The 13,886-nt window shown below is 43.5% G+C and overlaps 1 protein-coding gene across 3 annotated transcripts in view; it reads left to right on the top strand.

Annotated features, from left to right (window-relative positions):
• The window catches only part of RAI14 (retinoic acid induced 14), a 169,414-nt gene extending 166,466 nt beyond the window's left edge, over positions 1-2,948 (top strand). For 2 of the 3 annotated variants that reach the window (XM_056545644.1, XM_056545657.1), the window contains one exon: positions 297-1,272. In XM_056545644.1, the coding sequence (XP_056401619.1) occupies positions 297-374 (78 nt within the window). In that variant the 3' untranslated portion in view covers positions 375-1,272. Of the gene's footprint in view, positions 1-296; positions 1,273-2,775 lie in introns of those variants that run through there. The other variant, XR_008848726.1, reaches the window with a different exon arrangement.
• Positions 2,949-13,886: the final 10,938 nt, after the last annotated feature.

A 13,886-nucleotide genomic window follows, 5' to 3' on the forward strand; every position in this document is an offset into this window, starting at 1 on the left:
TGTAATGTATGTACACAGTGACCTCACCAGCAGAATAGTGAGTACAGCTCTGGAGTATAATACAGGATATAACTCAGGATCAGTACAGGATAAGTAATGTAATGTATGTACACAGTGACCCCACCAGCAGAATAGTGAGTACAGCTCTGGAGTATAATACAGGATATAACTCAGGATCAGTACAGGATAAGTAATGTAAATAATGATTTTCCAGCAGAATTATAATGGCTTATACTGAGAGGATCTGGCTTATAGTCATCTTTAGATCCTTCTGACCTCTTCTGTTTTCTCTACAGGGCCAAATGGATGAGGATGTTCAGAAGGTGCTAAAACAAATACTGACGATGTGCAAGAGTCAGTCTCAGAAAATGTGACGTGGGACTAAGGATGATCAGCTCATACAGCACTGCCTCCTAATATTACTAATGCTGGATATCACATGTATGAGTTCTTCTGTATCAGAAAATGAAGTTATTTTATACTTTTTTGATAAGAAACCACCGGTTCCACTTAACATTTATTGTGGTCAATTAGCAACTTGCTAAGATAGTACCCAAAAAGTGAAGACTGCTGCTTTACATAGCACTAATATCCTAATTTAGTAGCATACAAATAGATACCACTGAGGGATGTAATAAAACATTTCCCCCTCTAAGATCAAACATTCACCAGTTCTGCCAAGCTGGGTGACCACCAAAATGGCCGCCATTACAGCTCTGTAGGCTTACACCAATGAAATACATTTACAAAGTGACTTAAAGGGGTTAACCAGGAAAAAAACTTTTTTTTATATATCAACTGGATTCAGAAAGTTAAACAGATTTGTAAATTTCTTCTATTAAAAATCTTTAACCTTTCAGTACTTATGAGCTGTTGAAGTTGAGTTGTTCTTTTCTGTCTAAGTGCTCTCTGATGACATGTGTCTCGGGAACTGTCCAGAGATGAAGCAAATCCCCACAGCAAACCTCTTCTACTCTGTGCAGTTCCCGAGACAAGCAGAGATGTCAGCAAAGAGCACTGTTGTCAGACAGAAAAGAAGAACTCAACTTCAGCAGCTGATAATTATTGACAGGATTAAGATTTTTTAATAGAAGTAATTTACAAATCTGTCTAACTTTCTGGAGCCAGTTGATATTAAAAAATAAATAAAAAGTTTTTTCCTGGATAACCGATTTAAAGTGGTTTTTCCACCATTAAAGGGGTACTCTGGTGGAAAACTTTTTATTTTTTTTAATCAACTGGTGCCAGAAAGTTAAACAGATTTGTAAATTACTTCTATAAAAAAAATCTTAATCCTTCCAGTACTTATTAGCTGCTGAGTACTACAGAGGAAACCTTTTTTTTCTTGGAACACAGAGCTCTTTGCTGACATCACGACCACAATGCTCTCTGCTGACATCTCTGTCCATTTTAGGAACTGTCCAGAGCAGCATATGTTTGCTATGGGGATTTTCTCCTACTCTGGACAGTTCTTAAAATGGACAGAGATGAGAGCAGAGAGCACTGTGGTCATGATGTCAGCAGAGAGCACTGTGTTCCAAAAAGGAAAGAATTTTCTATGTAGTATTCAGCAGCTAATAAGTACTGGAAGGATTAAGATTTATTTATTTAGGGGTTATCCAGGAAAAAACTTTTTTTTTATATATATATATATATATATATATATATATATATATATATATATATATCTTAAATGGCTCCAGAAAGTATTACTTCTATTAAAAAAATCTTAATCCTTTCAATACTTATGAGCTGCTGAAGTTGAGTTGTTCTTTTAAGTGTTCTCTGATTACACCTGTCTCGGGAACTGTCCAGAGTAGAAGCAAATCCTCATAGCAAACCTATCCTGCTCTGTGCAGTTCCCGAGACAGACAGAGATGTTAGCAGAGAGCACTGTCGTCAGACAGAAAAGAACAACTCAACTTCAGCAGCTGATAATTATTAGAAGGATTAAGATTTTTTTATGGAAGCAATTTACAAATCTGTTTAACTTTCTGGCACCAGATGATTAAAAAATAAAAAGTTTTCCACCGGAGTACCCCTTTAAAGCCCGCCTCTCAATGTCCTGTTTGTTATTTCTTACCAGGATTGACCCTTGAAATGGATGGAGCTTACGCAAATGTACCCAAATGGCCATTCCTGATAGATCAGGGGTGGAGCATTGAGTGGTGTGCTTATAGGGCACCAATGTGTGGATAACTGTGTATAAATGATGCTGTAACCACTAGCAACCAACCTGATGATGGCTTCTTATCTATAAACTGCACTAGGAAATCCCTCAGTTCAGTTGCTAAGGTGCTAAGGGTAACACTTTGATTTTACTCACTTAAAGGGGTTATCCAGGAATAGAAAAACAGAGCTACTTACTTTTAAAAACCACTCCCTGTCTGTCTCCAGGTTGGGTGTGGTTCTGCAGCTCAGTTCCAATGAAGTGAATGGAGCCAAGTTGTAAAACCACACCCGACCTGGAGACAGACGTGGAACTGTTTTTTGAAAGAAATTAGCTCTGTTTTTTTAAATTCCCATTGCCGGACAGGTCTCCAAGGTAAATATAGTAGCCCTTACTACAAAATACCTAACCCAGTATCCCCTGACCACACTAGTAGCAAATTAATTTAGTTTTCTATGCAGTAATATTATTTTAGATTGATACCTTTTTAATATTATATTTTAAATTTATGTAGCAATTTTTTTTTTTTTATTATTATTATTATTGTAAAAATAAATAATATTATTATTATTATTATTTTTTTTTTTTGCTGCTTAATTTTATAGATCGGAGTAGTAAACCACATACATGGATCTGACTTTCCAGAAACGTTAGAAATTATTTTATATACAGTTTATGTATTTGTTATGATGTCTTTTTTCAATTGCATTATAATGATGTCTGCATTTTCATGGCCACTCCAGCAAAATAAAGGAACAATAAAATAAAATAAAAAATTCCAACAATTGACCGCTCTTATTGTATGGTTAATCGTGGTTATGGTTGTGATGATATTTGCAGCCTTAGGCCCCATTCACATGGTGGACTTTACAGGCGGAATCCGGTGGAAAAATTCTGGCTCGGAAATTTCATAGCAGCAGACTCTTATTGTTTTCATTGAGATTCTGCTGCACGCAGAAAGATTGGACATGTCAATTCTTTCTGCGGAATCCTGATCGGAAATGTATGGCTGTCTATTCCAGAGCGGTCCTAGTGCCGCTTCTTCTGCCAGTGACTGACGCGGACAAAGTTTTTCCGGACTGAAATTCCGCCGTGTGAATAGGACCTGTAAATGACAACTGACTCTGGCTTAAAGGGGTACTCCGCCCTAGGCATCTTATTCCCTATCCAGCGGCTGGACCCCCGCATTCTCCCTGTTGCACCCGGCATTTGTTTAGACCATTGGGCGCGGCACGGAGGTTCGTGATGTCACGGCCACACCTGCTCTTGATGTCACAGCCACGCCCCCTCCCATAGACTTGCATAGAGGGGGCGTGGCCGTGACGTCGCGAGAGGACGTGTCTGTGATGTCACGAGCCTCCGCATCGGATGTCTGGGGTGCCGCAGTCGAGATCACGGGGGTTCCCAGCGGTGGGACAGACATCTCATTCCTTATCCTTTGGATAGGGGATAAGGTGTCTAGGGGCAGAGTACCTCTTTAAGCATTTTCTAAAAGTGAGTCCCAGTGCTTTAAAAATACAAGAAACAAAGCATTTATACTTACCTGCCCTGATCCCTAGCCGATACCCTTCTGATGGTGCCCAGACCTTGCTGAATTCCGTGCAGCATTTGAGTCCACTTCTGTCAATAGGATTCCACTACACAGTGCACACAATGGAATTTCAGCAGCGAATCATGTTGCCACTGAAATGTTTCCGCCAAAAGAACAAACTTGTTAATTCATTCACTCAAATACAGTGGAGATTCCATAGTGTGACTTGTGCCTTTGTGTAAGTTTCTATGTGCAGGTTTTCCGCAGCAGAAATTCTGATTATGTTGCTATCCATTGACGCATTATGTACGTCTGAACGTTCCCTTAGGCACAAGAGAATGGATAAACTCTGCGGTCACATTCCAAGTAGCAGCCAGATGCATTGTTACTGTTCCTTGAGTGTGAATAGAGAAGAATGCTCTTAACATTAAAAGGGTACTCTGGAGGAAAAGTATTATTTTATTTTTTTAAATCAACTGGTGCCAGAAAGTTAAGCAGATTTCTATTTAAAAATCGTAAACCTTCCAGTACTTACCAGCTGCTTTTTGAATTTCTTTTCTGTCTGACCACAGTGCTCTCTGCTGACACCTCTGTCCATGCCAGGAACTGTCCAGAGCAGGAGAGGTATGCTATGGGGATTTGCTTCTACTCTAGACAGTTCCTGACACGGACAGAGGTGTCAGCAGAGAGCACTGTGGTCAGACTGGAAAGAACTACACAACTTCCTCTGGAGCATACAGCAGCTGATAAGTACTGGAAGGATTAAGATTTTTAAATAGAAGTAATTTACAAATCTGTTTAACTTTCTGGCACCAGTTGATTAAAAAAAATAATAATAATCCACCGGAGTACCCCTTTCACATTGAGCAGCACTCTGCATTGTTAAGTGTAACAAATGAGTAATACAATAGGACCCCATGAGCGAGAAGAAAAAGATTCTGTCTTCAGAAAAATGGCCCCGATGTTTTGGGTTAAAAAGCTTCCAGCACACGGGGCCCTCTCTGTGCAGCCATCACAATTTAATTTATTGAGAAGGGTTTCGTGACCTCATTGTTCGTGAGAGGCAACAAAAGCTCCAGGAGGCAGCGAGGCTGCGTGTGTCCTCCCCATGGATGTCCCGTGTAACAAGGGAGTCACTCCAAGTTTAGCAGATCAGTCTGAGCCAGAGACATCTCACACTATAATACTGCCAGGAAAATGGAACAGAAAAATTCTCTGCTTCCTTAAATTAGTGTCATGGGGGAGGCCGGGTTCACCCAGCGTAAGGTTAAGGTAAATCAGTTTGAATTAAAGGAATGGCACAAAAGCAAATGAGCGGAAAACACATCAGGGCGGCTGTGCTACAAGTATATGAAAAATGCTGCAAGGCTGGAAACAATGGACAAAAAGATATCAAATATATTCCTATAAAAGGGTGTTTCTTCTGCCCTCTCTGTAAAATGATGGTGAATGCTTAACACGTTTATGTAAACCACATACACATTACACATGTGCCCAAAAAGACTTAACGGAAGTAGAGAGAATTTTCCTGCTTTGGGGCCCATGGAAAGAATACACTAAGCCAGGCCCATCCAGCGCAGGGATCCCCACTCCACAGGTCCTGCAATATAAGCAACCTAGAACGTGGCCCCATGTACACCAAAGTGTTTGTGCTGGAATATCGTCCTACCATGGCTCATAATGATCCCATATAGTGCAACCATAATACAGCCATGCGTAGGCTTCATAGTCACTATATGAAGGTTATAGTGTAGTGAAGGTAATATCCCTGGTTATGTAGGGTAGTGAGGGTAACATCCCTGGTCATCTAGGGTAGTGAAGGTAAGATCCCTGGTCATCTAGGGTAGTGAAGGTAAGATCCCTGGTCATCTAGGGTAGTGAAGGTAAGATCCCTGGTCATCTAGGGTAGTGAAGGTAAGATCCCTGGTCACCTAGGGTAGTGAAGGTAAGATCCCTGGTCACCTAGGGTAGTGAAGGTAAGATCCCTGGTCACCTAGGGTAGTGAAGGTAAGATCCCTGGTCATTTAAGGTATTGAAGGTAAGATCCCTGGTCATCTAGGGTAGTGAAGGTAACATCCCTGGTCATCTAGGGTAGTGAAGGTAAGATCCCTGGTCATCTAGGGTAGTCAAGGTAAGATCCCTGGTCATCTAGGGTAGTGAAGGTAAGATCCCTGGTCGTCTAGTGTAGTGAAGGTAAGATCCCTGGTCGTCTAGTGTAGTGAAGGTAAGATCCCTGGTCATCTAGGGTAGTGAAGGTAAGATCCCTGGTCATCTAGGGTAGTGAAGGTAAGATACCTGGTCATCTAGGGTAGTGAAAGTAAGATCCCTGGTCATTTAGGGTAGTGAAGGTAAGATCCCTGGTCATCTAGGGTAGTGAAGGTAAGATCCCTGGTCATCTAGGGTAGTGAAGGTAAGATACCTGGTCATTTAGGGTAGTGAAAGTAAGATCCCTGGTCATTTAGGGTAGTGAAGGTAAGATCCCTGGTCATCTAGGGTAGTGAAAGTAAGATCCCTGGTCATCTAGGGTAGTGAAAGTAAGATACCTGGTCATCTAGGGTAATGAAGGTAAGATCCCTGGTCGTCTAGTGTAGTGAAGGTAAGATCCCTGGTCGTCTAGTGTAGTGAAGGTAAGATCCCTGGTCATCTAGGGTAGTGAAGGTAAGATCCCTGGTCATCTAGGGTAGTGAAGGTAAGATACCTGGTCATCTAGGGTAGTGAAAGTAAGATCCCTGGTCATTTAGGGTAGTGAAGGTAAGATCCCTGGTCATCTAGGGTAGTGAAGGTAAGATCCCTGGTCATCTACGGTAGTGAAGGTAAGATCCCTGGTCATTTAGGGTAGTGAAAGTAAGATCCCTGGTCATTTAGGGTAGTGAAGGTAAGATCCCTGGTCATCTAGGGTAGTGAAAGTAAGATCCCTGGTCATCTAGGGTAGTGAAAGTAAGATACCTGGTCATCTAGGGTAATGAAGGTAAGATCCCTGGTCATCTAGGGTAGTGAAGGTAAGATACCTGGTCATCTAGGGTAGTGAAAGTAAGATCCCTGGTCGTCTAGTGTAGTGAAGGTAAGATCCCTGGTCGTCTAGTGTAGTGAAGGTAAGATCCCTGGTCATCTAGGGTAGTGAAGGTAAGATCCCTGGTCATCTAGGGTAGTGAAGGTAAGATACCTGGTCATCTAGGGTAGTGAAAGTAAGATCCCTGGTCATTTAGGGTAGTGAAGGTAAGATCCCTGGTCATCTAGGGTAGTGAAGGTAAGATCCCTGGTCATCTAGGGTAGTGAAGGTAAGATACCTGGTCATTTAGGGTAGTGAAAGTAAGATCCCTGGTCATTTAGGGTAGTGAAGGTAAGATCCCTGGTCATCTAGGGTAGTGAAAGTAAGATCCCTGGTCATCTAGGGTAGTGAAAGTAAGATACCTGGTCATCTAGGGTAATGAAGGTAAGATCCCTGGTCGTCTAGTGTAGTGAAGGTAAGATCCCTGGTCGTCTAGTGTAGTGAAGGTAAGATCCCTGGTCATCTAGGGTAGTGAAGGTAAGATCCCTGGTCATCTAGGGTAGTGAAGGTAAGATACCTGGTCATCTAGGGTAGTGAAAGTAAGATCCCTGGTCATTTAGGGTAGTGAAGGTAAGATCCCTGGTCATCTAGGGTAGTGAAGGTAAGATCCCTGGTCATCTACGGTAGTGAAGGTAAGATCCCTGGTCATTTAGGGTAGTGAAAGTAAGATCCCTGGTCATTTAGGGTAGTGAAGGTAAGATCCCTGGTCATCTAGGGTAGTGAAAGTAAGATCCCTGGTCATCTAGGGTAGTGAAAGTAAGATACCTGGTCATCTAGGGTAATGAAGGTAAGATCCCTGGTCATCTAGGGTAGTGAAAGTAAGATCCCTGGTCATCTAGGGTAGTGAAAGTAAGATCCCTGGTCATCTAGGGTAGTGAAAGTAAGATCCCTGGTCATTTAGGGTAGTGAAGGTAAGATCCCTGGTCATCTAGGTTAGTGAAGGTAAGATCCCTGGTCATCTAGGGTAGTGAAGGTAAGATACCTGGTCATTTAGGGTAGTGAAAGTAAGATCCCTGGTCATTTAGGGTAGTGAAGGTAAGATCCCTGGTCATCTAGGGTAGTGAAAGTAAGATCCCTGGTCATCTAGGGTAGTGAAGGTAAGATACCTGGTCATCTAGGGTAGTGAAGGTAATATCCCTGGTCATCTAGGGTAGTGAAAGTAAGATCCCTGGTCATCTAGGGTAGTGAAGGTAAGATACCTGGTCATCTAGGGTAGTGAAAGTAAGATCCCTGGTCATCTAGGGTAGTGAAAGTAAGATACCTGGTCATCTAGGGTAGTGAAGGTAAGATACCTGGTCATCTAGGGTAGTGAAAGTAAGATCCCTGGTCATCTAGGGTAGTGAAGGTAAGATCCCTGGTCATCTAGGTGTCAGCAGAGAGCACTGTGGTCAGACTGGAAAGAACTACACAACTTCCTCTGGAGCATACAGCAGCTGATAAGTACTGGAAGGATTAAGATTTTTAAATAGAAGTAATTTACAAATCTGTTTAACTTTCTGGCACCAGTTGATTAAAAAAAATAATAATAATCCACCGGAGTACCCCTTTCACATTGAGCAGCACTCTGCATTGTTAAGTGTAACAAATGAGTAATACAATAGGACCCCATGAGCGAGAAGAAAAAGATTCTGTCTTCAGAAAAATGGCCCCGATGTTTTGGGTTAAAAAGCTTCCAGCACACGGGGCCCTCTCTGTGCAGCCATCACAATTTAATTTATTGAGAAGGGTTTCGTGACCTCATTGTTCGTGAGAGGCAACAAAAGCTCCAGGAGGCAGCGAGGCTGCGTGTGTCCTCCCCATGGATGTCCCGTGTAACAAGGGAGTCACTCCAAGTTTAGCAGATCAGTCTGAGCCAGAGACATCTCACACTATAATACTGCCAGGAAAATGGAACAGAAAAATTCTCTGCTTCCTTAAATTAGTGTCATGGGGGAGGCCGGGTTCACCCAGCGTAAGGTTAAGGTAAATCAGTTTGAATTAAAGGAATGGCACAAAAGCAAATGAGCGGAAAACACATCAGGGCGGCTGTGCTACAAGTATATGAAAAATGCTGCAAGGCTGGAAACAATGGACAAAAAGATATCAAATATATTCCTATAAAAGGGTGTTTCTTCTGCCCTCTCTGTAAAATGATGGTGAATGCTTAACACGTTTATGTAAACCACATACACATTACACATGTGCCCAAAAAGACTTAACGGAAGTAGAGAGAATTTTCCTGCTTTGGGGCCCATGGAAAGAATACACTAAGCCAGGCCCATCCAGCGCAGGGATCCCCACTCCACAGGTCCTGCAATATAAGCAACCTAGAACGTGGCCCCATGTACACCAAAGTGTTTGTGCTGGAATATCGTCCTACCATGGCTCATAATGATCCCATATAGTGCAACCATAATACAGCCATGCGTAGGCTTCATAGTCACTATATGAAGGTTATAGTGTAGTGAAGGTAATATCCCTGGTTATGTAGGGTAGTGAGGGTAACATCCCTGGTCATCTAGGGTAGTGAAGGTAAGATCCCTGGTCATCTAGGGTAGTGAAGGTAAGATCCCTGGTCATCTAGGGTAGTGAAGGTAAGATCCCTGGTCATCTAGGGTAGTGAAGGTAAGATCCCTGGTCACCTAGGGTAGTGAAGGTAAGATCCCTGGTCACCTAGGGTAGTGAAGGTAAGATCCCTGGTCACCTAGGGTAGTGAAGGTAAGATCCCTGGTCATTTAAGGTATTGAAGGTAAGATCCCTGGTCATCTAGGGTAGTGAAGGTAACATCCCTGGTCATCTAGGGTAGTGAAGGTAAGATCCCTGGTCATCTAGGGTAGTCAAGGTAAGATCCCTGGTCATCTAGGGTAGTGAAGGTAAGATCCCTGGTCGTCTAGTGTAGTGAAGGTAAGATCCCTGGTCGTCTAGTGTAGTGAAGGTAAGATCCCTGGTCATCTAGGGTAGTGAAGGTAAGATCCCTGGTCATCTAGGGTAGTGAAGGTAAGATACCTGGTCATCTAGGGTAGTGAAAGTAAGATCCCTGGTCATTTAGGGTAGTGAAGGTAAGATCCCTGGTCATCTAGGGTAGTGAAGGTAAGATCCCTGGTCATCTAGGGTAGTGAAGGTAAGATACCTGGTCATTTAGGGTAGTGAAAGTAAGATCCCTGGTCATTTAGGGTAGTGAAGGTAAGATCCCTGGTCATCTAGGGTAGTGAAAGTAAGATCCCTGGTCATCTAGGGTAGTGAAAGTAAGATACCTGGTCATCTAGGGTAATGAAGGTAAGATCCCTGGTCGTCTAGTGTAGTGAAGGTAAGATCCCTGGTCGTCTAGTGTAGTGAAGGTAAGATCCCTGGTCATCTAGGGTAGTGAAGGTAAGATCCCTGGTCATCTAGGGTAGTGAAGGTAAGATACCTGGTCATCTAGGGTAGTGAAAGTAAGATCCCTGGTCATTTAGGGTAGTGAAGGTAAGATCCCTGGTCATCTAGGGTAGTGAAGGTAAGATCCCTGGTCATCTACGGTAGTGAAGGTAAGATCCCTGGTCATTTAGGGTAGTGAAAGTAAGATCCCTGGTCATTTAGGGTAGTGAAGGTAAGATCCCTGGTCATCTAGGGTAGTGAAAGTAAGATCCCTGGTCATCTAGGGTAGTGAAAGTAAGATACCTGGTCATCTAGGGTAATGAAGGTAAGATCCCTGGTCATCTAGGGTAGTGAAGGTAAGATACCTGGTCATCTAGGGTAGTGAAAGTAAGATCCCTGGTCGTCTAGTGTAGTGAAGGTAAGATCCCTGGTCGTCTAGTGTAGTGAAGGTAAGATCCCTGGTCATCTAGGGTAGTGAAGGTAAGATCCCTGGTCATCTAGGGTAGTGAAGGTAAGATACCTGGTCATCTAGGGTAGTGAAAGTAAGATCCCTGGTCATTTAGGGTAGTGAAGGTAAGATCCCTGGTCATCTAGGGTAGTGAAGGTAAGATCCCTGGTCATCTAGGGTAGTGAAGGTAAGATACCTGGTCATTTAGGGTAGTGAAAGTAAGATCCCTGGTCATTTAGGGTAGTGAAGGTAAGATCCCTGGTCATCTAGGGTAGTGAAAGTAAGATCCCTGGTCATCTAGGGTAGTGAAAGTAAGATACCTGGTCATCTAGGGTAATGAAGGTAAGATCCCTGGTCGTCTAGTGTAGTGAAGGTAAGATCCCTGGTCGTCTAGTGTAGTGAAGGTAAGATCCCTGGTCATCTAGGGTAGTGAAGGTAAGATCCCTGGTCATCTAGGGTAGTGAAGGTAAGATACCTGGTCATCTAGGGTAGTGAAAGTAAGATCCCTGGTCATTTAGGGTAGTGAAGGTAAGATCCCTGGTCATCTAGGGTAGTGAAGGTAAGATCCCTGGTCATCTACGGTAGTGAAGGTAAGATCCCTGGTCATTTAGGGTAGTGAAAGTAAGATCCCTGGTCATTTAGGGTAGTGAAGGTAAGATCCCTGGTCATCTAGGGTAGTGAAAGTAAGATCCCTGGTCATCTAGGGTAGTGAAAGTAAGATACCTGGTCATCTAGGGTAATGAAGGTAAGATCCCTGGTCATCTAGGGTAGTGAAAGTAAGATCCCTGGTCATCTAGGGTAGTGAAAGTAAGATCCCTGGTCATCTAGGGTAGTGAAAGTAAGATCCCTGGTCATTTAGGGTAGTGAAGGTAAGATCCCTGGTCATCTAGGTTAGTGAAGGTAAGATCCCTGGTCATCTAGGGTAGTGAAGGTAAGATACCTGGTCATTTAGGGTAGTGAAAGTAAGATCCCTGGTCATTTAGGGTAGTGAAGGTAAGATCCCTGGTCATCTAGGGTAGTGAAAGTAAGATCCCTGGTCATCTAGGGTAGTGAAGGTAAGATACCTGGTCATCTAGGGTAGTGAAGGTAATATCCCTGGTCATCTAGGGTAGTGAAAGTAAGATCCCTGGTCATCTAGGGTAGTGAAGGTAAGATACCTGGTCATCTAGGGTAGTGAAAGTAAGATCCCTGGTCATCTAGGGTAGTGAAAGTAAGATACCTGGTCATCTAGGGTAGTGAAGGTAAGATACCTGGTCATCTAGGGTAGTGAAAGTAAGATCCCTGGTCATCTAGGGTAGTGAAGGTAAGATCCCTGGTCATCTAGGGTAGTGAAGGTAAGATCCCTGGTCGTCTAGGGTAGTCAAGGTAAGATCCCTGGTCATCTAGGGTAGTGAAGGTAAGATCCCTGGTCGTCTAGTGTAGTGAAGGTAAGATCCCTGGTCGTCTAGTGTAGTGAAGGTAAGATCCCTGGTCATCTAGGGTAATGAAGGTAAGATCCCTGGTCATCTAGGGTAGTGAAAGTAAGATCCCTGGTCATTTAGGGTAGTGAAGGTAAGATCCCTGGTCATCTAGGGTAGTGAAGGTAAGATCCCTGGTCATCCAGGGTAGTGAAGGTAAGATACCTGGTCATTTAGGGTAGTGAAAGTAAGATCCCTGGTCATTTAGGGTAGTGAAGGTAAGATCCCTGGTCATCTAGGGTAGTGAAAGTAAGATCCCTGGTCATCTAGGGTAGTGAAAGTAAGATACCTGGTCATCTAGGGTAGTGAAGGTAAGATACCTGGTCATCTAGGGTAGTGAAGGTAATATCCCTGGTCATCTAGGGTAGTGAAAGTAAGATCCCTGGTCATCTAGGGTAGTGAAGGTAAGATACCTGGTCATCTAGGGTAGTGAAGGTAAGATCCCTGGTCATCTAGGGTAGTGAAAGTAAGATCCCTGGTCATCTCGGGTAGTGAAGGTAAGATACCTGGTCATCTAGGGTAGTGAAGGTAAGATCCCTGGTCATCTAGGGTAGTGAAAGTAAGATCCCTGGTCATCTAGGGTAGTGAAGGTAAGATCCCTGGTCATCTAGGGTAGTGAAGGTAAGATCCCTGGTCATCTAGGGTAGTGAAGGTAAGATCCCTGGTCATCTAGGGTAGTGAAGGTAAGATCCCTGGTCATCTAGGGTAGTGAAGGTAAGATCCCTGGTCATCTAGGGTAGTGAAAGTAAGATCCCTGGTCATCTAGGGTAGTGAAGGTAAGATCCCTGGTCATCTAGGGTAGTGAAGGTATGATCCCTGGTCATCTAGGGTAGTGAAGGTAAGATCCCTGGTCATCTGGGGTAGTGAAGGCAAGATCCCTGGTCATCTAGGGTAGTGAAGGTAAGATCCCTGGTCATCTAGGGTAGTGAAGGTAAGATCCTTGGTCATGTAGGGTAGTGAAGGTAATATCCCTGGTCATCTAGGGTAGTGAAAGTAAGATCCCTGGTCATCTAGGGTAGTGAAGGTAAGATCCCTGGTCATCTAGGGTAGTGAAGGTAAGATCCCTGGTCATCTAGGGTAGTGAAGGTAAGATCCCTGGTCATCTAGGGTAGTGAAGGTAAGACCCCTGGTCATCTAGGGTAGTGAAAGTAAGATCCCTGGTCATCTAGGGTAGTGAAGGTAAGATCCCTGGTCATCTAGGGTAGTGAAGGTATGATCCCTGGTCATCTAGGGTAGTGAAGGTAAGATCCCTGGTCATCTGGGGTAGTGAAGGCAAGATCCCTGGTCATCTAGGGTAGTGAAGGTAAGATCCCTGGTCATCTAGGGTAGTGAAGGTAAGATCCTTGGTCATCTAGGGTAGTGAAGGTAATATCCCTGGTCATCTAGGGTAGTGAAAGTAAGATCCCTGGTCATCTAGGGTAGTGAAGGTAAGATCCCTGGTCATCTAGGGTAGTGAAGGTAAGATCCCTGGTCATCTTGGGTAGTTAGGTTAAAGAAGGTAACATTCTTGGTAATCTAGGGTAGTAAAGTTAACATCTCCCAGCATGCCCGGACAGCCATTTTCAGCATCGTTTTCAGTTGTTTTATGTGTTCTGTTTTATCTACTGCACTTTATTATTAGTATTGCATGGCAGAAGATGTTATGGGGGCGACTCTGCTCTCAATCCAACAGCTGTCCGGGCATGCTGGGAGTTGTAGTTTTGCAACAGCTGGAGGATGGTAGTTTAGCGACCAATGATCTAACATGTGCAAGAAGCCTAAACCAAAAGCAGAACATGGCCACTTCTCACATTTCTTTCCTTATTCCTATTCTACTACTGGCAAAAACCACACTGAGCATGGAGAACAAGAAACCAGTTCCCACAATCCCCTGTTTTCACAACGCTTCCTCTACATCA

Source organism: Hyla sarda, chromosome 1 (assembly GCF_029499605.1).
Source record: "Hyla sarda isolate aHylSar1 chromosome 1, aHylSar1.hap1, whole genome shotgun sequence".
Classification (NCBI taxonomy): Eukaryota; Metazoa; Chordata; class Amphibia; order Anura; family Hylidae; genus Hyla; species Hyla sarda.